The following is a 22981-nucleotide window of genomic DNA, read 5'->3' as shown; positions in this document are numbered from 1 at the left end:
GGGGGCTTAAGAAAGTCAATTTGTTAATTTTTTAATAATTTATTATATGTATGATTATAGAGCTAATTAGTTAAAAGAACTTTAGCTATTAGATTATTTGGATGCTAAAAGAAACAACCTTCGCTCCCTTTTTAAGAAGTGCCATTCAATTTGATTTTTTAATAATATTAAAACCAATTAATATTAAGAGGAGTAGCCTATCAAATATCTATGCTAGTCAACATCTCTCTAATTATTCGATGTGAAATCATATGTGGGCTATTTTCTAACATTAAACATGTTTTCCACTAGTATGATCAATAAAATAATAGAAGTATATGGAAGAAATATTATATAATTCTTTGTCCCATTCATTTTGTATCATTTCAAATATATAATAGCTTTTTCATCTATGATGCAAAATTAACAAAAAAAAGTAGTGTATTACAGAAATATGAAATTAGTGGCTCAATTTAGGAGTATTTAAAAATATCTGATTTTCAATATCAAATAATTTATCCGATTTATGAAAACTAGATAATTTGGATCGGATATCTGGTTTGTAAACTAGATATCCGATCTGGATCGAGATCGGGGTATTGACAAAACCGGATATCCAATTTTCTTGGTTCTTATTTTATATATATATATATATATATATATATATATATATATATAGGGTAGAGATCCAATAAAAAGGGGTGTTCTGTTCTGAACTGCGTGCAAAATGGATCATTGATTTAAGATCTAACGGATGAAATTTTTTTCTATCCTTCTTATTTTCAAACTCCTTCCTATTAGATCCTATATATATATATTTCTTCTATAAAAAACTTTGTTTATATTGTTGAATACCCGAATATTTTCAATTATCAACTACAATTAACTTGCATAACTAATCTGTTGTTAATTAAATTAGTTTTGAATATTCAACATATTTCCAAAATGATTTTATTTTCAAACTTTTAAAAATAAGCTTAATTAAAGAAAGAAAGCGAAATCAACGTATATATTTATGTTCAAAAAATTGCAAATTATTTTTTTAAAAAAACTTAAAAAAACATTCGGTATTTGATCCGAATAATCCGCATAATCGATTTAGTTCTAATCGGAACCGGATCATAATTTTCACTATCAGGAAAATCGGATTTCCGGATCAATTCGGTATCTGGTTGAACAACTCTAGCTCAATTCAATATAATCTATTTCCCGGCAAATAGCTCAAATTCACACCATTTTTTACTATGGGTTATCGGATCAAAGAATGAAAGTGATTATTTTCAAACTAAAAAAATAATTTTGATCAAAGAATGAAAAATACCGTGCTTAAATGTTTGTATGTACAAAGCGCAAAATAACAAAAAAGAAAGAATAACTAGTATCTGATTTAGGGCAAACCTGATATCCATAATTTGGATATACGGTTATTTCGGCGATACCAAAACGGGATCATGGTTATTTTTTACTATTCTAAAAGCTAAGTATTGTTTCAAACACCCATAATTATGTATGCTTGATGATTGATATGCAACTGGCTGCAGGTGATGTTGTTCAAATGGGCAAATTAGTGATGTTGGTTTGGTTAAGAAGTTGGTTTTGTTGTCGACATACTACGACATTATCTACCCAAAACTCGATAACATTTGAACATTTACATGTGTTAATGGGTTGTTACTCAACTTAAATAGTTAACATAATCTTTTAGATAGCAAAATATGTCACATCATAGAGGATTACATCACTAAGTTAAACAGTAAGTATGCAATAGAAGCAACAAATTAATCACCTTGAATTAAAAAAGAATACAAAAAATTAAGAGATAAATAGTTGAGTACCTTAATCGATTCTTATATGCTTTAAAATTTAAGAATGATGCAATATATATATCAACAATTTGAATATTCTTCTAAATTAAAATAGTAAGCAAGTAGAATGCATATTGTGATATTTCTTATTTATACTTGAATTTTGAGATATACATGAGCTTCAAAAAGGATGCACAACTTTTATGTCCGAAAGTACAATAATGGAGACAAGACTCCATAGGCTAGCGCCTAATTAATCCAATCAAAATAATGGAAGAATTCAAAAAACGCTCGTGGACATGGACAGCAAATGGTAATAGTTAGGGACAGATCCATAGGGTGGTCAGTGATGTCAATTGACATCACGTAATTTGCAAATAAAAAGTAATATATAACAAATAGTAGAGTTATGTTGATAGACAGGTGTGTCTTCTATACATTTTTGGTTTTTAGTTTGAGCCTTATTGATGTGTAAACTAGTGGGATTAGTTTAACAAAATGGGTAATCCAAATGGAAAACTTAGAAAGAAAAGAGATGTGTGTGTTTGGTTTAGAGAGAAAAATGGTAAGAAAGTGGTATGCCTTTGGCTATTTTATGGAGCTAATGTCGAACAATAACCTTTTGTATGGATTAATTTTCAATGAATTGAAAACGATTCCAAGGATTATTTTTCTGGTTATGAATTTGTATTTTCTAAGATTTAGAATTGGAAAAGTAAATAAACAAAATTTTGTGTTTAATAAGGAACACTCACTTGAATCAAACTAGGGTATATTAGCTAGGATTACTCACTTAAACTTACTGGCTATAATATTAATTTAAAGAATACTCAACTCAAATTAAAATAATACTAATTAAAATTTATGGAACTCTCACAAACACTTTAATTTATCAAATGTAAGAACACTCACAATTTGAATAAATATTCAATACTTAACACAAGTATATGAAAGTTAGAATCCTAAGCACCTAGGAAGCTAAAGTAAACAACACTTACGCAGCCATAAACGACTCTTATCATCGATATTAATTGCTCATAAAAATCATAAATAAAAGACCTTAAAGTTCAATGTTGAATGCTTGTGATTCAATTCTTCGATCCATTGATGCTTGAAAGAGTCGTTTGCCTTCGATTCTTCTCTTCAAAAGCTTGAATGGTCACCAAACATCGATATGAATGGACATCATGATTGTCGTAAATAATTCTCATTAACCACGCAAAGAATTCAACCCAAAACGTGTGAAATAAAGGCAAATGAAAGCAAACAGTCGTAGCTTTATTAGGCTCATTCATGACTTTGACTAACTGGTCAAAAGGAAGAAGTAAACCGAAATATTTACCTTTTTAAAGATTTTGAAAGCAGAATAATGGTCCTTTATGACCGTTTGATAATAATTTGTTCCTAAATTAATCCCTTAATAGCTTATGGAATAAATTAAGAAGGTAACAATAAAATTCCTCTTTTGTTCCTTTAAATGGCCAAATATTTTAGGAAATAAATGTTAATATTTCCTCCCTTATGGTAAGCTTTTGAATTACTTTATCAAATTTGCTTCAGCAATTTAGGCATTTAAATTCCTTATTAAAAACCATGAAATTTAATTGAACTAGAAGTATATTTTCCTCTTTTCTTTTACTTACAAGCTCAAACTTTATCAAATGTTGCTTCCAATCAATTAAGTTGTTGTATGACTTTGAATCAATGAAATTTTCTTTATAATACATTTAAACCCAATTCCATTGAATACATACCAAACTTGTATAATGTTAGATGCAAATGGGTGTTCCGAATAGACTTCAAATTAGTGTAGACCCAATTATTAGCTAAATACTAAATAAAAAGATAAAACTTATTTTAATACACACCCAATAAAAGAAAAAACAGATTACCCAAATATGAAAATTACATATAAATATATCAAAGACACAAAAACTCCAAACCTATTCCATAGCTTAGACGAACAAGTATAGCTCCAATCTTTTCTCACACAGGAAAATTAAAATCACCAAATTCCGATTAAAAGTGGTAACATCTATAGATGATCCGGTGTATCATACTCTTGTACCATCAGATCTTTCAATCCCACCATTTCCATCTCCTTCAACTTTTTCACCTCTAGGCTCCATTGAAGGTCTTACTACCCCAACTCCACTAGACTTCATTCTTTTTCTTATAAGGGTTAATTTTTGTAGGAATCACTCAAAGCAAAGTACATCCATTAAAGGTCTTACAAGATGTTGTTGGAGAATGCATCCATGCCTAGAGATTTCAAGGGCCCAGGGCAAACGTATAAATCATGGGTCTTATCATTATATGTGATAAAATATGTCATTATAAGATTAAACTAAAAAAACAAAAGAAGTATAATATATAAATTAACAAATTCTATATCTATAATACTAGGTGTACACACTAATACATAATATAAAATCCAATGAGATTATTCTAGAAGAAACTTTCAATGCAAAATCACTAATAATAAAATATTAATCAAGAGAATATCTTTATAGCAAAGAAAAAGTTAATTTAGTAAATGGACATATATTGTATTAACAAGGACAAGACAAAACACGATTTGAAAAAACGAAGGTGCACAACTTAAGATCTTCTTAGTCCTGTACAAGCGAAACTTACATATTAACATATTACAAATCTAAAAGGACCCCATATAAGTTAATAGAACAATTGTGTTTATTATCTAAAAATAAAAGAGAAAATATTAAACACCCACAATTTTAATTAACTCAAAACCTATAAATATAAAATTAGTGAAAGAAACATATAAGCAAAGTAATATTATAAAAGGAAACAAATAGAAGAATTAAAAAAACTCATATATTTATGAGATTTATAATTATAGAAAAAAAAAAACACGTAAGAAAATTATAAGTATTTATTAGAAATAATTACTAATGTTTAATAACTTAAAGTCCACTTAAATTTCGTACATGTTCAATTGTGCACACTATAATTTATTATTGCACTTGTAGATGTTTTAAATCAATAAACATTGTAGTGGTTAACTATTTTATCTTCCAGACAATAGTTTTGTGCTTAAATAATGTAGGTTAGTAATGGTTTGATTAAAAATTGATGGTTTTTGAAGATAACTGAAGTAGAGGTTGAGAAGTGAAGATGTGAGGAATGGTTGTATGTTTTATGACACAAAGTAAGTGTCTAATGAACTTGAGTATGTTTGATAGCCTATGTAAATTCTGATATTATATGAAGCAAAGTATGTGTTTTATTATGAAACAAACCAAATCTTTTTAACAAGCAAAGTAGGTGTTTAATATAGTATACACATGTTTTATTGCGTATGTAAAATTTCATATTTAATAAGACAAAAGTAGTTGTTTTATAAAATAGAGTAAGTGATTTATAAAAATAAATATATATGTGTTTATGAAGCAAAGTGTTTTTGATAGAATATTTGAAATTTGATACTATATGGAACGAAGTAGGTTATAAATAAAGTAGCTTTGTAATATGTGTAATCGATGCATGTGTGGTTGCTTATGTAAAAATTAATATTCTATGAAACAAAGTAAGTGATTAATGAAGTAAAGTAGGCTTTTTATGAACCCAAGTATTTTTGATAGAGTACGTAAAATTTTATATTTGATAATGCAAAGTAAGTGTATTAACAACCAAAGTAGTTTTATAAAGCAAAGAATAAGTTTTAACAAGCAATGCAAGTGTTTTATGTAATCTAAGTATGATTGATTACGTATGTGAAAATGGATATTCTATGAAGCAAAGTATGAGTTTTATGAAGCAAAATAGATGTTTTAATAACCAACGTAAGCCTTTTTGTTTAAGCGTTCAACCTTTCCCATACTTTCTCATTCATTAATACTCAACATAACCAAATTACAATTTGTTACATTTAGTTTCTATGACATCTATTCACTCATTTGAGGTTTTTCTCCTTTCTTCATTGGTTACAAATTAGTGTTTATAACGATCAAATGTTCTCACTTTGGGATCAAATACTTCATAATCGCCTCTAAATATTACTCAAGGATCAGTTCCATACCCATTTATTACACAAAACTTCTCATCATTAAAAAGTGACAACCCATAACATTCATTACTTTTTTCCATTTTCCTAGGCACAAATACACAAAGATTTATACCTTTGGTGAAAAAACTCTTTAATTCTTATATTATTATCTACGAAAAACAATACAACACTCCATTTGAAAACTCTCAAACACTTTCACACAATTAATGAAAAATTCTCACAAAGGATAACTCTCAAATTTCATGATACAAATATGAGCAACCTAAGACCCCTATTTTGTAGGAGTTCACAAAAAATCCTTTCACTTTTTAGAAGACTTACATATAACAAAGAAAACTATACTTTTCTAATTATATTTGACCTTCAATTTTCTAATTATTATCTAATAATAATAATAATAACAATAATAATAATAATAATAATAATAATAATAATAATAATAATAATAATAATAATTGGGTTTACTTCTTAACAAACCTACCCTTTGAACCCAATATGCCTACCAACTCAAATTAATGTGTCATCAAAGATCCATTTTGACAAACATATCACAACCGTCCCTTTCCTTAAACTCAAATTTCTCTACCATGCTCATAAACATGGATATTTTTCTCGTTCCTTTTACAATCATAATCAACGAGAGCACATTAGTGATGCTGATCGAACTTTCTATCTTATAAAAATGATATATAAATTTGTCTATACTTCATAAAGAGATTATATTTCTCCCTGAATTAGGTACATACCATACTCGACGTAGAGTTACTAATTGGCCATTTTGAAGCAGAGTCTCTACCTCTCAGACCCCTGCAATTTCCTTCTCTTTTCTGTTGGGTGGACGTACCTTTTTATCTCCATGTCTTTCCAAGGATGAAAAAATTTTCTTCTTCCTACATAGGGGATTAGAACAAACAGAGTCAAAGATCTACTAATCTACACCAATTCTTATATTCGAAAAAGGTCATCACCTTTATCTAGCACAATAGCAATAATTTCCTTCTCTTTAGCCTCTTTCAAATCATTCATGTCCTCTTTTACATTTTTGACATGTACATTGAATATGACCAATTTCTTAATAGTAGTATCACTTTACCTTGGAATTGTTTTTACCTCCTTCCTTCTTATTGTTATATGCCTTAGCCACCATTATTGCCCTATAGAAATGTCAACTCTTGATTCTTGTACCATATGTCACTCGGCTTGTAGAAAGCACACGATGATTGCATTCAAAGTTAGCTTTGTTTTTCCTACCAACAAAGAATTAATTACATTATTATACTTAATTGGTAAAGACACCAAGAAGAGAATATCTTTGTCTTTTTCCTTGAACTTCTCATCTTGATGTGTAAACTAGTGAGACTAGTTTTAAAAAAACGGAGGAACCCAAGTGAAATAATTAGAAAGAAAAGAAATATGTTTAGAAATAAATTATATGGTAAGAAAGTGGTATATGTGTGTGGCTACTTTACAGAGTTATGAAAAAGAACATATTTTTTTTGAATTAGCTTTCAGGAGACTGCAAACGATTCCAAGAATTTTCTAATTATATGAATTTGGGATATTCAAAGATATGAAAAAACAAATAAACAAACAATTGTGTTTGATAAGGAACACTTTACTTGAATCAAACTTAGGATATGTAAGTAAGGAACACTCACTTAAACTTACTAGGTTATAATATTAATTTAAGGAACACTCAACTCAAATTAGAATATTACAAATTTTAAATGTATGGAACTCTCACAACCACTTTAATTTCGTCAAATATAAGAAAAACTCACAATTTGTATAAACGTTAATACTTAAACACAAGTATATGAATAAGAAAAGTTTTACACCTTTTATTGGATTTTCGTTTTTTTCATGTTGGCATTACATCTTTTCCTTTCATCAACTATGCCTTTATATATAGGCTTACAAAGCATATGAAAAATCAAAAATTAAACTAAGCATTTTCTTGAAGACAAACCATTCAAGTAATTACATAAAGTCATAACTAGAATCCTCTGTAAACTTTCTAGATTCTTAAGCACTTAGGATGCTAAACTAAACGACTCTTACATAGCGATAAACGACTCTTATTGCTAATAAAAATTAGAAATAAAAGACTTTTAATTCCTACCATTGACTGGCTTGATTTATCCTTATTGATGATAGAAAGCATAGCCTACAAATACGTGGTCTTTGGATTCTTCTCTGAATCAGTTTCGAAGCCTTGAATGCCCTTTCCAGCAACCATATGAAAGAACAATAAAAAGAATTGAATGTTCACCTAGCTTGGATGCTCTTAACCATAGAATAACTTTGATGAAATATAATCACTCTTGAACTAGCCATATTTAATAATATAAATGACCCAAAGAATGACATAAATTAAAGAGGAATCAACAATAAACCCTCATATACCGTGAGCAATTAATCCCATTAAAAAAATGAAACATTACCTTATTTAGCCGTTCAACCCTTTAACAAAATATTCAAATTAGCAGCAATTCCCCTACTCAATCCTTTGATTGGCGAATTAAATAGTATTATTCCCTTTGATAACTTTCCTTATACAAGGAAAAATAAATACCATATTCAATTCAGAATTATTTCCTATTAAATCATCCAATCAATTAGCAATTCAATCACCTAATTACCTCATATAACTCTCCCTTAACTTGTGATATCGTAGGTAATTCTTATGTAATTCAACAAAGTCTCAAAATGTGTGGTATCCCTTCAGAAAACTGTGACTTTTTAAATCATCAAAGATAAATTAACATGCTATCATTCCTTAACAATTTTCAAGTAACATATCTATGCAGTTCGAATTGACCATGTAAGTACCTTTAAAAGTGACTTGAATAATATGACTTTGAGTAGACCAAGACTTTCACCACAAATTTAACCTTCCATACTTTGACTACGAATAATTCAAACGTAAATGAATTTCGTTGAACCAGTTTTAGTCATTTCCATCGAACCAAAGAACTTGAAAAGTTTTTCCATTTAAAATGAAAAAATAGTCATGCTGGATTTTACATCACATCTAAATTGTTCAGATAGGTGATCATTTCATTAAACAATTAGGATGATCTCCCAAGTCTGATGTTCTTCTTTTTTAGGACAACTAATTACTAGCCAAAGACCCTGACTAATATGTCATTCCTAATTACTCCTATAAAATCTTGGGATTATTCATCTCAAGAACATCATACTTGATCTCTAGTGTAAATGCTAACATGATAGTTAATGATGCGCGACACTCATAATTTAAAATTAGTCCTTTTCAGTTCCTCTCGTTGGGAGGCTTCTTTTCCTCAAGAGTTACATATAACCCTTGTTCGCACAATAAATCTTTCACTGTTCTCTACCAAATAGTAAAATAATTCTTACCCATAAATAGCTAGAATAGAACCTCCATTCAAATAATTTTTTCATCACTGCTATCATGAACTTGGCTCTTAATACCACTTGTTAGGAAAAACAATTACTTTAGATGGTATACACACAACAATGGCACCCAAATACAAACATTTATACTTTGGCGAAAAACTCTTTTATCATTATATTACTATCAACGAAAAAAATACAAAACTCTGTTTGACCAGTTAACAACCCAATTTTATAGGAGTTCACAAAGTAAAAATTCTCACTATGGCTTTCTCTCGAATTTAGGGATATAATATGAGCAAGCTAACAATTCAATTTTATAGGAATTCACAAAGAACTTTAAACCTAACAAGGTAAGGAAACTAATTATTACTAGGACACTTTTAGAAAACCTATACGAAGAAGGAAAACTATGATTCCAAGTTTTATTTAACCTTTAATTTTTTAATTATTGTATAATAATATTGATAGGAAATCTATCAAATAATAATTTCTATATTTTTATGCCAAAAAAATCCATATTTGGGTTTACTTTATAGAAGCAAATGACTAATAGTTGATCACTAATTAGATTGTGACTTGTTTTACCAGCTGATTTTATCCACGGTACTAGAACAACTTGTTCAAAATAATTTTTTCATAACAATAAGCCTTTTTAACAGCTAACTTACTACATACCAAGATTAGATAGTTGAACATTAGATGTTTTGAATACTCATTATTCACCTATTTATACAAAATCAGCTCGTCTTGTGTGAGACCATCTCACCCTGAGACGAGTCTATTTTACTTAGTCTATTTCTCTAATTGATCACTTTTAAAATTATAAGTTATCACTTTAAAAAACTAAATGTACATGGGCTAGCCTAATTAACGTGATCTCACCATGCGACTCTCTCATTTAAGAATTTGTGATACCCAATTAAAGGCATGTTCTCTTTGTCTAATCTGATCTAATTTGGTTAGATTTGATTTGAATCTTTTTTAACAGGTCTAGTCTAGTCAGGTTCGGTTAGATTTGATCTGATCTTATTGGTTTCATATAGTTAAAGTTATTGTATTATTTTTTTGGCAAATAAAAGTTTTTCATTCACCATGAAAAAACCAAAATACATCAAGGTAAGGAAAACTTAGTCTTTCTTATTTGCATCAGTGTGGAAACGAGGCCCACCTTCTAAAAAGGGTTTCCTCGTCCCACTCTTCATGTGCATGCGAGAAAGGAGAGGCCTAAAAACAGCCAACACAATAGAGTCTGCTAAAAATCCAACAGCTATACAGAGAAACTATTCAAGCTACAAAAAAACCAGCAACAATGCGGATGGAAAAAGGGACAAAAAAACCAAAGAAAAAACAGAAAATAGAAACACCAGCTGCACCAAAAATCAGCATATATGGCACCAAACAGCAAAGTGAAGCAAGACAGCAGGCAAGCAAATCAGCAGTCCCTGCATCAGACCAGCAGAACAGTCCCTCACCGCTACAGATCAGATTGTGTAGCCAGCCAACAAGTCAAGCAGGTCATCAGTCACAGAATATCAATTAGACACAGCAGCAAATCAGCACTAAAATATCAGCAAGCAGAATAGACACAGCAGCACAAAAGAATGGAATCAGACAGCAGTGAGACAGCACAAACCAGCAGCAGCAGATCAGCATTCACTGCATCAGAATATCAACAGAGTCGCATAAGAGCAACAATCTTGCATAGGAGCAGTCACTGCATCAGTAATGTCCAAGAGATCGAAGCTTAAGAGCAATCTGTGCTTTAATCTGCAAGACAATGTGATCCTGGTGTGGCACCAAATCATCCAAACTAGCTGTATTTCTACTCCTCCATATAGTATAAATTGTGCACGCATAGATGGTACACAGGATATGTTGTATTTTCTTTAATTGCAAATTACGAAAGTCCATTGTTGCAATATGCTTGAATCGGACACCACCCATGATTCCAATCCTGTGTACCATGTTATTGTATTATTATTATTATTATTATTATTATTATTAGTATTATCATTATTATTGTTGTTGTGGTCGTCGTGGTTATTATTATTGATATCATTATTTTTATTTTCATTATTATTAATCAATTAATTAATTATTTATATTAATTAATTAATTAATTAATATAACTTTATTATTATTATTACTAGAATAATATTTATTTAAATATTTATTATCATTATTATTTGATTAATTAAGTAATTCATTAATTAATCTTAATATTAATATTATTGTTAAAATTATTTTTATATTATTATTATTATTATTATTATTATTATTATTATTGTTGTTGTTGTTGTTGTTGTTGTTGTTGTTAATTAGAAATAATCACTAATAAGACATTTAATAATAATAATAATAAGGAGTAATACTAATAATGGTCTGATCTGGTCTTGTTTGATCTGGTTTTAAAATTTTTTATCTGATCTGAACAATTCTAAATTAATTTGATTTAGCGTGATTTGACCTAAAATCAGCATGAATAATAAGTTAAAAAATAAATTGAAGACAACATATTCTAAGTCAAAAGTATCCTATAAACTAGAAGTAATTTATGAAAAATCACATGAATTTTTATAGGGAAATTATCAATAGTACTCTTGTGTTTTTACACTTTATCTTTGGTACCCTTGTGTTTTTTTATTATCAATGGTACCTTTAATATTTTATGCTAATTACAACCGTGATATTATTCAAGTTTTTTCCGTTATTTTGCGTTAAATCCTTTTAAAAACAAACTATGGTCAATCTATGTGAACCTTTCTTAAACCTTGAAAAACGGCAAGTAGAGGTGTTCATTCGGGTAATCAGGTCGATTTCGGATGGGTGTCATTCGATTCGGTTGTATTTCAAATCGGTTATATTTCGGATGCGTGTTGCGACGGGTCATACTCGGGTCGGGTCGGTTAGTCACGGTTCGGTTGAAGATCGGTTATTCGAGCTATCGGGTTAACATCAGTTCGGTGTCGGTTGAAGTTTGTGTCGAGTTTCAATCGGTCTCGGGTTGTCATCGGTTAATAATTGGTTCGGTTTTACCAGATTCGGATCGGGTTCAGGTATTTTTCAAGTAGAATTCGGCTACGAATTGCGAATTACTTATTACTATTGATCGAGTCAGTATCAGATTAAGTTGTTAGTCATTTTTTAATTGATGATAAGGTTCGTTTATTTAAAGCAAAATAGTGAAAATGCAAATTAATTAGTGATCATTATTACATTGTTACTTTTACTTGTTTGACCGGAAATTAAAATTATAAAGTTCTATCAATTTTCATATAATTTGATTAAAAGTAGTTAATAAACATTAACCATTGATTATTAACTCTAAATATATGAAACCATGTATTTATAAAATTTATTTTATTAAATTATTTATGACTTTATTAGAATAATTAATAAGATGATTGAATATGAGTCGGTCATACTTCTATGTAAAAATTGGCTCAGGTTTACAGCAGTTCGATCTAAACTTCGTTCGGGTTAAGTTGGTTTTAGTCAGATCGAGTTCGGTTTTGAGTATGATTTGGGTCGGATATTACTGGGGTCGGTCACTATTAAGTTTGGGTAATCTCGGTTAATAGTTACGTGTCGGTGAAAAATCGGTTACAGCTCGGGTTAAGTTTTCTCATTTTCGGTTGTCAACCGGTTCGGGTATAGCTTCGGGTCGGCTAATATCGGTTCGATAAACCTAAAAAAGGAACACATTTTCGGATCGGTTTACTTTCGATTTCGGATCGAATTTTCGAGTCAGGTCACTTTTAAACAGCTCTAACGGCAAGATAACGGTAAAATAACGGTCAAAACTTAAATAATATCACGATTGTAATTAGCATGAAATAATAGATTTATCATTAATAATCGAAAAAAGAGGGTATCAAAGATAAAAGTGCAAAGATAACCATTGATAAGAGCGTGTAGTAGAACGTATATATGCATGAAGAAGAAGCAAACAACACGTTGCTGACGAGAGAGGAAGAAAAATAAGTCTTCTTTATAGAAGAAAAAAGATCGGAGGAAACATAAGAAAACAAACATACATATAAAAAGGGTCAGTCTTCTCTGTTCTTTATGTTTTTTCCTCTGTTTCTCACTTTGTGTGTGATGAAGAACAAATATCTAAATTTTATATATAGTTGAAGAGAGTACGATCATGATGATCTTCATTTCAATCTAAGGCATGTCTTTTCTTCTTTCATTTCTTCAAATTTGTTTAATTTGATTGGTTTCATCAATTTTTTTTGTTTAATTTTTCTGGGATTATTTTATTTCTTGTATGTTTGTATAAAGACTGTATCTTTAGGTTAACATTTCATCCCATTTTTTATCTTTTTCACAAATGGAGTAGGGTTTTTGTCTAACAAAGGCTTATCAATGTGAATTTTTTATGGGTTTGTAATTTTTTATTCTTGTAATTTGTATACTAATTTTGATGAGTTTTTATTAATTTTCATAATTTCATTTGATTTCTCTTTGATTGGGATTTGTTTTGATGGGTTTATAAATTATAATGAGATAAATTATCTGGGTTTTTGCTTTTTTCATGTTTTACTTAAATATAGATAAATTTGTGGTTTAGATTGAACTTTGACTTAGTATTTCTTTATCTAAGTATTATTTTTATTTATGATTAATTATATCTTATCAATCTAATGATTTTGTCATTATCTTAATCTTAATGGTGGGTGGTTCACGTGTTAGTAAAATAATGAAGATCTAGTGAGCTGTTTATATGTTAACATTAAAGATTTTTTGTTAATTGTTTTATTAATTTGAATCAATTTTAAGGCCCCATTTTTAAAAATAATTTATGGGTTCATTTCTTTGATTGTTGCCAAATATTTGTTTTAGATGATCTAATAATGGTTGCATCTTCTGTGCATTTTCATTGTACTAAAATTTTTGGGATTTGGCAATGATTTTGATGAATTTCATAAAGTATTAGATGCTTCCTTGAGTGAGACTTGGTATATGATAAGAAACCAGACAAAGAGATTTACAAGTCAAATTATGTTGGATGCCACTTGTGTTTGCGTCTCAAATTGATACTGAAAGTTTCGTTGGTCACTCCAACTATTGTGTGTCAGATTTAAAGTTTATTTGATAAGAGTTGTGTGCTGAGTACAATTTGTCATTTAGGGACATTAAAGAACTTTTTAAAAAATTATTTATGGGAGTTGAATATGTTTGTTGTCGAGGGTCAATCGGAAACAATCTATCTGTTATGACCAATAAAAGTAAGGTTGCGTACATCTGACCCTCATATCTCTTCTAAGTGGGAGTTACTTGATGAGTAACGGAATGTAAACTTACATAATTCGCTTACAATCTTTTAATGATTTATGTTGAAATTTACCGAGTTAATGACTCATTTGTCTTCATACTGAATTGAATGTTAGCTTTCATTTCCCAAATGTGCTAAGTAGAAGGGCTGTTGCTCTGGTTTAGGGATTAAAAGTATTTATATGTAGTGCATATGAAATTGTGGTCTCAACACATATTCAAGTGACCCAAAATAGTGAAAATGGAGTTTTGTTGACTGCCTTAAAGTTATTGTAAGGTGTTAGAAGCCGAGGAGTGAGCTTGCATGTCTTTACGTGGCTTATACAGTAATAGTTTTAGATTTCTAATATGATTTACTTATTAGTAGCTTGTTATCCTCAGCCGAAGGTAAGCCTTGCGGCTGCCCATTGGGTTTAGTTTTTTCTCGCAAGTATTTTAGCTACTTGCCTCTTCTATGTGAAAATTTTAATCTAACACCGAAATGGACTCCGTAATTCATTTTAGGACTGAAGTTGTTTCAACTTTTTCACTTCATCAACACTACTCTTTATCGTCCTTATTATTTTCTGTGATAATTTCTGGTATAATCTTAATTTCGGAACAATTTGAAGATTGTTTCCTGAAAATCGTATCTGAAACGTATTAACAGGGTGTTTGCTTGTGCAAAGTCTACTAGAAGGACTTAACAGTTGATCAAGCTTCCCTCGATTAACTATCTACCGAAACCAAAGATTTTTAAAGTATTGATTATCCGAGATATCCTGATCCTTCCGACGATTGACAAATGTTTCAAAGCTTGATTACTTCTCGTGTCACAGTACGACAGCAGGATCAGAATGCTTTGGATTGCCAAGGAGATGATAGCTCTTGTCTAAGCAAAGATGACGGTTTTCACTTTGGCGGTTCAGATGATAAGAATGTGACATCCAGTGCAGCTTCAGTTAGCAGTTCATGTGCAAACATTTCGGAGACATCTGTAAATGATCGATCTCTTAGAAGTAGCTCTCCAGCTAACCACATGTCTGTCAAACATGGTGACCAGAATGCTCCTAGGGATTATAAAAATTCAAGTAAACCTGACTTACTAATGCTAGGTTCTGCTGATGGGTTGAAGTCTGATTTACCAGTTGGGAAACCTCATCTTTTGAGCCAGGACATGATGAATGGGGATGATTCAGATGAATTGGCCGATGTATGTTGTTTCTAACCTTTTTCAGAAGCATGTTATCTGTTGTTCTTTATCTTTCTGAATTTTTGCTTGCTCTCGCATATTTGGATACGAGGATTTTAGGCACCCTGAAAAAGCTGTCTTATGCTGTTAAAAAAAAGATTGATTATGGGGAGCAATTTGCAAATTTCTTGAACTTGTTTTTTGTACTTAGGAGCAAGAAGCCGGTATTTTTGTAGCTATTTGGGTTTCTGATTGTTTCTGCGTCTGTGCTAAATTGGGTTTGTTGGAGTTCATATTCCGCCACTTGGACTGTGTGAAAAACCGTTTGCAAGCATTTTCTCCGATTATTTGTTGATTGACCATTTAACTTAAATGTAGATTATGTATATATGTCGTTAACTAAATGTTGAATTTTTTGGTGATCTTTGTTAAAATTGGTAGTGAGCTTTTCCGGATATTGATTTGGAACATAGATCAGTATTTGTTACCAGCTGTGGGTATCGTGCTGAAGGTGACAAGTATTTTGATGATCTTTTGCGTTCCATATGAGTGCTTCTTCAAGCTTTGCTAATATATACTAATAAAGTTTGACTTAGCATGTTTCATGTGGTATAGGTGAGAGTTTGTGATATTTGTGGTGATGTTGGTCGAGAGGTCTGGCTTGTTCTTTGTAGCAAGTGTGATGATGGGGCAGAACATACGTAAGTCTTTTAGTTTATCTACGCTTTGTTGAGTCAACATAATTGAATGCTGATACGTCCGTTTTTGCATTTTGGTTAATACATTAGTTATTGTATGACTCCCAAAATGGATAAAGTCCCGGAAGACGATTGGTTGTGCGAAGACTGCGTGTTGATAAAAGAACAGAAGAGACCGAGGCAATCTGTGGTGGAGAGGTTAGACAATGGTTCACCGACAACCATTTACGCTGGTCAGCCTGTCGGTAAAATGAGGATAAATCATTTAAGTGAAGCTTCCGGCTTATCCGATAAGGGAGTTAGGCCTACTATAGACATGAGATCAGAAACGAAGAAACGAACTCTTGACAGAAGGGTTCAATCGCAAAAGCATTATGGCTCTGGTGTGAAAACACAGTTGACCCGGATCTCTTCGTTGAAGAACTTGGATAAGGGAAATCATTCTGTGCGTCAGGTATCTTCTTTTGATCTTACTGCTAAGAAAGTGGTGAAGCAAAAATGTTCATCAGCTCATAGTTCATCCAAATCAAAACAACAAACTTGTGGAGGCAAGTTCTTGCTAGTTCCCATTTGAATTGACAACATGGTGGAGTGGGCATGTATTTTTTAGTTTATTTATGGCAATAAAGTAATCGCGTTTTCTGTCCATTTGCAGGATCTGTTGACAAAAGTAAAGAATCTGACGGTTTACACTCTATTCGGGATTTACAATGCTCGCAGGAAGATGCCCGTCAAAGGAGAAGATCGTTCGAAGAGAGTGCTGGCTGTGAACTCAAAAAGAATGATCCAGACAAAAAGCTACTCAAATCTTTACCATCTACTGGTGTTGGTTCAGGTCCACCAGATGCATCAAATAAGAAATATTTTTCAGTGGAGAAAAAGAACAGTCAACTGCAGTCGCCATTTTCCGGTTCTAGCCCTTCCAAAGCAATCTCTTGTAAAACGAAAGTGATTTCAAAGCCTGTTAAGAGTTCACATTACTCAAGAGAGAATTTTGACGACAAACAAGGAAACAAGGTCACTGGAAATACAAATGTGAAAGCGCTTGTTTCCCGAACCCATGAAGGTAAATTATTTTTGAATTCATTAGGTATGACCGTATAATTCTACTAACATGTTCTCATTTGCGACTTATTTGTGCAAATGTGAATTAGTGAGCAGTTTACTGTCACATGATTCACTAATCTCCTTGCGAATCATGAATTGAAAAAAGCAAATTATGGTCGGTTTTGGGCTATTCTTGGGCAAAATTGAGCGAATTGCGAATTCAAGAAGCGAATTAGCTAGCGAATTATGTTACACTGATCAGTTTATCTTAATTTTAATTTACTATGACTAATCTATTATTTTTGTTCTGTTCAGTTGTTGGACATGTTGACACAAGTAGGTCACCCTGTCGTTCAAGCTACATGATTACTTCTCCAACCAAAAATGTGGCTGATAGCCCTGATCAGACTGTGAATTTATCCACTCCGAAAGTCGATTCTAAAAACATTACACAGGATGATAATGACCCTTCAACGGTGTCGTTTAAGGTTCTGCCATTCGATTCTCAACACGTAGAAGTCATGCCTATTACACTTGATCAGGCAAATGATGACCATCTGGTTTCTTCGGCACATTCTGCTGTCCCGGAATCTACTTGCAGTTGGAAGTGTGTTCTTTCGCATTTGCTTGATTTCTCTTTGTCTTAGGGCTTTATTTGTCGCTCCCGTGGAGCATTTGATTAAGGTTTTCACATTTCTATATAGGGGTACATTTAAATTGGAGAAAAGCGGAAAACTTCTTTCTGACTGCTCTGGGATACAAGCACACTTGTCAACACGTGCATCCCCCAAAGTTAATGAATTAGTTCATAAGTTTTCAACTGATCTTCGGTTCAATGAAGTTCCGCGTTTGCAAACTTGGCCTATTCAATTCCAAAAGAATTATCTTGGAGAGCAAGATATTGCTCTCTACTTTTTTGCTCAAGATTTATTGAGGTAGTAACAATGGATTTCTCCTCTGCATTTATTCAAGTCTTTTTGAGTCCTAGCTCTAAATTCTCTGGCATTTCTTACAGCTACCAAAGAAGTTACCGGGTGTTGCTAGAAGGCATGACAAACAATGATTTGGCTCTGGAGGCCAACTTCGGTGATTTTCAGCTTCTAGTTTTTCCATCCAACTTGCTTCCTTTGAGATCACAATGTAAGAATCACATTGATGTTCTGGTTACTTTATACAGAAATCCTAAGTTCATCTTATATATTCGATGATTTTCCTTTGTCCCTATTGCAATTTTCACAGGCTGGAACTCTCTCCCATATTTATGGGGAGTTTTTCGAGGGAGGAAAGTGTATGATTCTTATAGCCCTGGGTTGAACACGATGACTGTGAGTGAAGGTTTGTGCTCTCCTGTTACTCATGGACCAGAGAGCAAACTTGTTTCTGCACCTTGTACATTCGAAAACTCCATTCAAGGATCAGAAGTTGTCGATCTGGCGGTTTTGCAATCTTCAGCACCAATCAAGGTTGAGGACCAAGGTTATGAATATGACTTAGCTTTGTTGGAGGAAGATACTCTGAAAAGAAAACATATTCAAGCTGATACTGTGCCTTTTGTCCATGATCGGAGAAAAGATGATTTATACAGTGGACTACTTGGTGATGACTTGCAGGTATGGTTCGCCAAGTTTTACATAGCTACCTTTGAATAACAATATGCAGTTTTGATTGTGTGGGTCAGTTTTCTTCAGAATTTTTGGAACCTATTGTTGCGTACTAATACAATGACTCCTATAGCTTTCTAATATGATTCCCAATGTGGGTATAGTTGGGGTTGTTATTTTTTTTGGGGTGTGGGTTGGGGTGTAGGATGGAGGTGTGGGTGCTCTTCATTTAGAAAGGAAAATATTGTTTTCACGTTTGAATATATATGTCTATCACTCTTTATAGTCTTTAACGCAAAACTTAGAAAGTTGTGATAAACCGTAACCATTCTGGCAATCTGGCTCTAATCTAGGCGGGATTTGGAGGGTCAACTTTACTCATAAATAACAAATGCATACTTGTGGTTATATTCAATCTGAAATTAAAGAAGTCTAAATATTTGCGGTTATATTGAAAACAGACTTGTAATCAAGAAAAGAGAAATTAGAGAATTTAGAAGAAAGAAAATATAGGAGAGGACTCACCTGACCTTCATCATTTTGTTTATTTTGATTTTTAATCTTTGCTTTACTAGTAAAACAGACTCAATGAGTTGTTTTGCCATTTCCCAATTCAATCTAAAACCAAAGAAGTATAATATCCTTGGCTATACTAAAATACAACACCAACAACAAAAAAATAAAAATGCCAGACCCCTAATTCCAAACAGTTAGGATCGGCTACATGAAACAATATATCGATTCCAATAGTCGTCCACGTGGATTCTTCTTCTCCATTCATTTTGATTTTCTACCATCTAGTTTGTAAGTCTACATCCTAAATATCCTTTTTTACTCCGGTCCTTCATGTCACCTTCGTTCATTCTCGCCCTCTTTTTATGTCTCCTGAGCTCCAATTTTCTATCTTCCTTACTGGTTTGCCAATACCCTTTCTTTGCACATGCCTAATCTTAAACGATTCTCTTTCATCTTTCCTCAATATTTGCAACTGTTAAACGCTCTCTAATATCTTCTTTTCGAATTCTATCCCTTAAGATATGCGCACTCATCCATCAAAGTATTTGCATTTTCACTACTCCCATCATTCGACTATGATCTTTTCTAAAAACTAACATTCTAATTCATATAGTAGCTCTGATCTTCGATAAAACTTTCCTTTTAACTCTAAGGCACAACTCGATCACATATTATTCTAGTAACGATTCTTTTGTAATTTCATAGTGCCTCTTGTTTTCTCATTTGTGCTAGAGTTACATTCCATGTACTTTTTCTTGCTCGTACTTAATTTGAAACATCATGTTTCCAACTCTTGTCTCCATCCTTCTAATTTAGCATTTACCCCCTCCATGGTCTCATCTATCAAAACAATGTCATTAGCAAACAATATGCACCAAAGCACGTCACCTTGTATTTGTAGAGTTATCTCATCTAGGTTTGCTGCAAAAAGAAAGGGAATTAGGGCCAAGCCTTGATGATCAACTGTAATTGGAAAATCCTACCTAGGATAACCGTATAGTTTAAAAAATTACCTCTATCTATCATTCTTATCAAAAAGTAGTCAATTTCGCTTTAGATGAAGACCTAGCAACTTTTGCTTACTTTTTGATATATCTAGAAGCGCATTGCTTTGTAGGGAACGCCATCACGAGAATTGATTTTTTGTTCATGATCATGGGATGTGATTAACTTTTACTGGACTGGTTTTCAGTAACCTACCGCTTGCCCTCCTCCTTTACCTCCTTTACCTCCTTTATTAAAATTAGACTCATAATTAACTAAAGAAACTTAGAGAGAATTTAGAAGAAAGAAATATTGGAAAGGACTCAAATTTCTTGTATTCACCTTAATCACTGTGTTTATTTTGATTTTCAGTCTTTTCCTTACTAGTACAATGTGGTTTTACTTAATTATATTAGATGAAATTTGTTTGTTTTAAAGGATAAGCGAGTACTCTTCGAGAGTGCAGCGTTTGTAAGCAAACTGATGCTTATGCCAGGTGCAATAGTTTTTGACAAATAAATAGGCCTAGGAAGGAAGATTATCTTCCTTCAACACTTGGGAAGCTAGGAGGCGCTTTATTTATCTTACCTTAGATAATTCTGTCCTCAAGGAAATATATGATAAAACCAAATACAAACCGACTTAATAGAACCAAAACTGAACCCCGATCCAAAATACTTCTGCATCGTCACATCTGCCAAGAGCTGGTTACACAGCCTACATGATGCCTAAGCTTTTGAATTTGGTTCTAAGCGAATATTTTGCGAATGCAACACGAGCTTATCTTTCATTAACTTATCTCTTCTAACTCTCTTGCAGAAACAAAACACATTCATCGATGAAGATACTTCTACGGAAACTGACTTCACCCGATTTGATACGTCAGCAAGAGAGTACACTGCAGCAGTTGGGTTATATTTTGATTCGATAAACAAGGGTCAAACTTGCACTCCAGTCTGTGATTCTGCCTCGGGAATTTTTCACAGACACGATGTTGGTAGTACGTCTTTTTCTTTAAACTCTTCACCATCAGCATCATCCGATTGTACAGGTTATGCTAAAATGGGAGACGAAGGACTTGATGGACTTGATCTCAACCTCCGCCTAGGAACTAGTTCGCAAGATGTGGTTGACTTGGATTTGGTTCTCGGCTTGCCTACCAGACTTGAATATCAACCTAAACAGTCTTTCATGGATGAAATAAATCGAGAAGGAAATGTTTCACTCGTCCTCTCTCTTGGACAGCCGTACTCATATAACTAACCCCATTTAACTCGAGCAGTCGAGCTTGAATTTGTCGATGGCTAAGTCTAGATGCTGTTTCGGTTGCTGGTTTCGAGTCACGCTTTTTTCCCGCAGGCTTTACTCATTAGGCATACACAATGTAAATAGTACGTATAGAACAAAAGTAAGATATAGAATTATATGAATAAATATTAGAAGTAATAGCTATGACTAGAGCGCATACGATAAATTAGAAAAATGTTTCACTTTCATACATTCGAGAAATGTTTCTTTCGAGCAGTGATAGAGATGTTTTCATTGGCGGCCTTGATCGGTTTCTCGTGGTTTCTTTGACATTATAGTTAGGCCTACTCTTTCGGGCTGTAAACTTGACTGTGATCAGCTCGACTATAAGCGTAGCAGTGCTAGTGATGCTTAAATTGTGCGTTGTCTAATCATTCGTATAGGCTTGTTGCCGTTTTCTGAGCAGGTGATCAAAGAGTTGTGTTGAGTTGTGTTGCTTAAAATGCCTCCGAACTTGATTCAAGTTGAATGAATGATTGACCAACTTTGATCTTCTTGTGTCTCTGTTTCAGTATAGAAAAGGTGATAAAAAATTTTAACATAAAATAATTGGGACTTTAAATATTAAAAGCGCATATGGTCTTCAATATATTTTTCAATTTTCGCTTAGCCTTGTTGCTACTTCATCATTGACTATCGTTGTTATATCCCCTTCCCTTTTTTTTTTGTTTTTATATATATTCTTAATGCAATAGATTATATATAAAGGAGTTGATATGAAAATGATTATTTTTTTTACGCAGTTCAATGTGTTTTTCGAATCGTTTATATATATATTATACTATTAAACTAAAAATTATTAAAATTTGATATTATGAAAATATACGACGAGACAAATAAAAAATAGATTTCTCATTAATATATTTTTTTCTTGTATAATAAATACCATAAAATGATTAATCGGAAAGAAATTGGTTTTGATGTAAGTAAAAAGACAAAGGACGTGGAGTATAATATACTAGATCAACAATTCTTAATAGGTACAAATTTTCTGTGTATGTTTTGATTTTCTGTGTTGTAATGAATTGAACATTTTGATTTTTGGTGGGAATGGGAATGTGTATGTTTTGGTGACTAACCTCTTTAATATTATTTTGAGGACACATAAGATGCCAGAAGAATGAAGGAATAGCACACTAATACCTCTGTTTAAAAACAAAAGCGATGCGCAAGTATGCGGG

General features: G+C 32.1%; 1 protein-coding gene across 3 annotated transcripts; it reads left to right on the top strand.

The window, feature by feature from the left end:
• Window positions 1-13093: 13093 nt before the first annotated feature.
• Window positions 13094-22452, top strand: LOC130799651 (uncharacterized). Of its 3 annotated transcripts, none has more exons than XM_057662821.1 (10): window positions 13094-13243; window positions 15294-15667; window positions 16262-16347; window positions 16435-16892; window positions 17000-17410; window positions 17707-17998; window positions 18096-18326; window positions 18407-18531; window positions 18631-19001; window positions 21312-22452. In XM_057662821.1, exons 2-10 carry the CDS (start codon window positions 15494-15496, stop codon window positions 21753-21755), a joined length of 2592 nt encoding a protein of 863 aa, XP_057518804.1. In that variant the 5' UTR covers window positions 13094-13243; window positions 15294-15493; the 3' UTR covers window positions 21756-22452. The 3 variants fall into 3 exon arrangements, with proteins under 3 accessions (XP_057518804.1, XP_057518803.1, XP_057518802.1); XM_057662820.1 differs by having other exon boundaries at window positions 15125-15667; XM_057662819.1 differs by having other exon boundaries at window positions 13094-13370; window positions 15125-15667.
• Window positions 22453-22981: the final 529 nt, after the last annotated feature.

Source organism: Amaranthus tricolor, chromosome 14, assembly GCF_026212465.1.
Source record: "Amaranthus tricolor cultivar Red isolate AtriRed21 chromosome 14, ASM2621246v1, whole genome shotgun sequence".
NCBI lineage: Eukaryota > Viridiplantae > Streptophyta > Magnoliopsida > Caryophyllales > Amaranthaceae > Amaranthus > Amaranthus tricolor.
This window is presented reverse-complemented; position numbering and strand designations above follow the sequence as displayed.

Bases quoted from the DNA above. Each gene is read 5' to 3' on its own strand.
- LOC130799651 (XM_057662820.1), top strand. From the start codon at position 15,260: ATGTTTCAAAGCTTGATTACTTCTCGTGTCACAGTACGACAGCAGGAT. The intron at 17,411-17,706 runs GTAAATTATTTT...TGTTCTGTTCAG, and splicing joins TGTTTCCCGAACCCATGAAG to TTGTTGGACATGTTGACACA. The intron at 17,999-18,095 runs GTGTGTTCTTTC...ATTTCTATATAG, and splicing joins GAATCTACTTGCAGTTGGAA to GGGTACATTTAAATTGGAGA.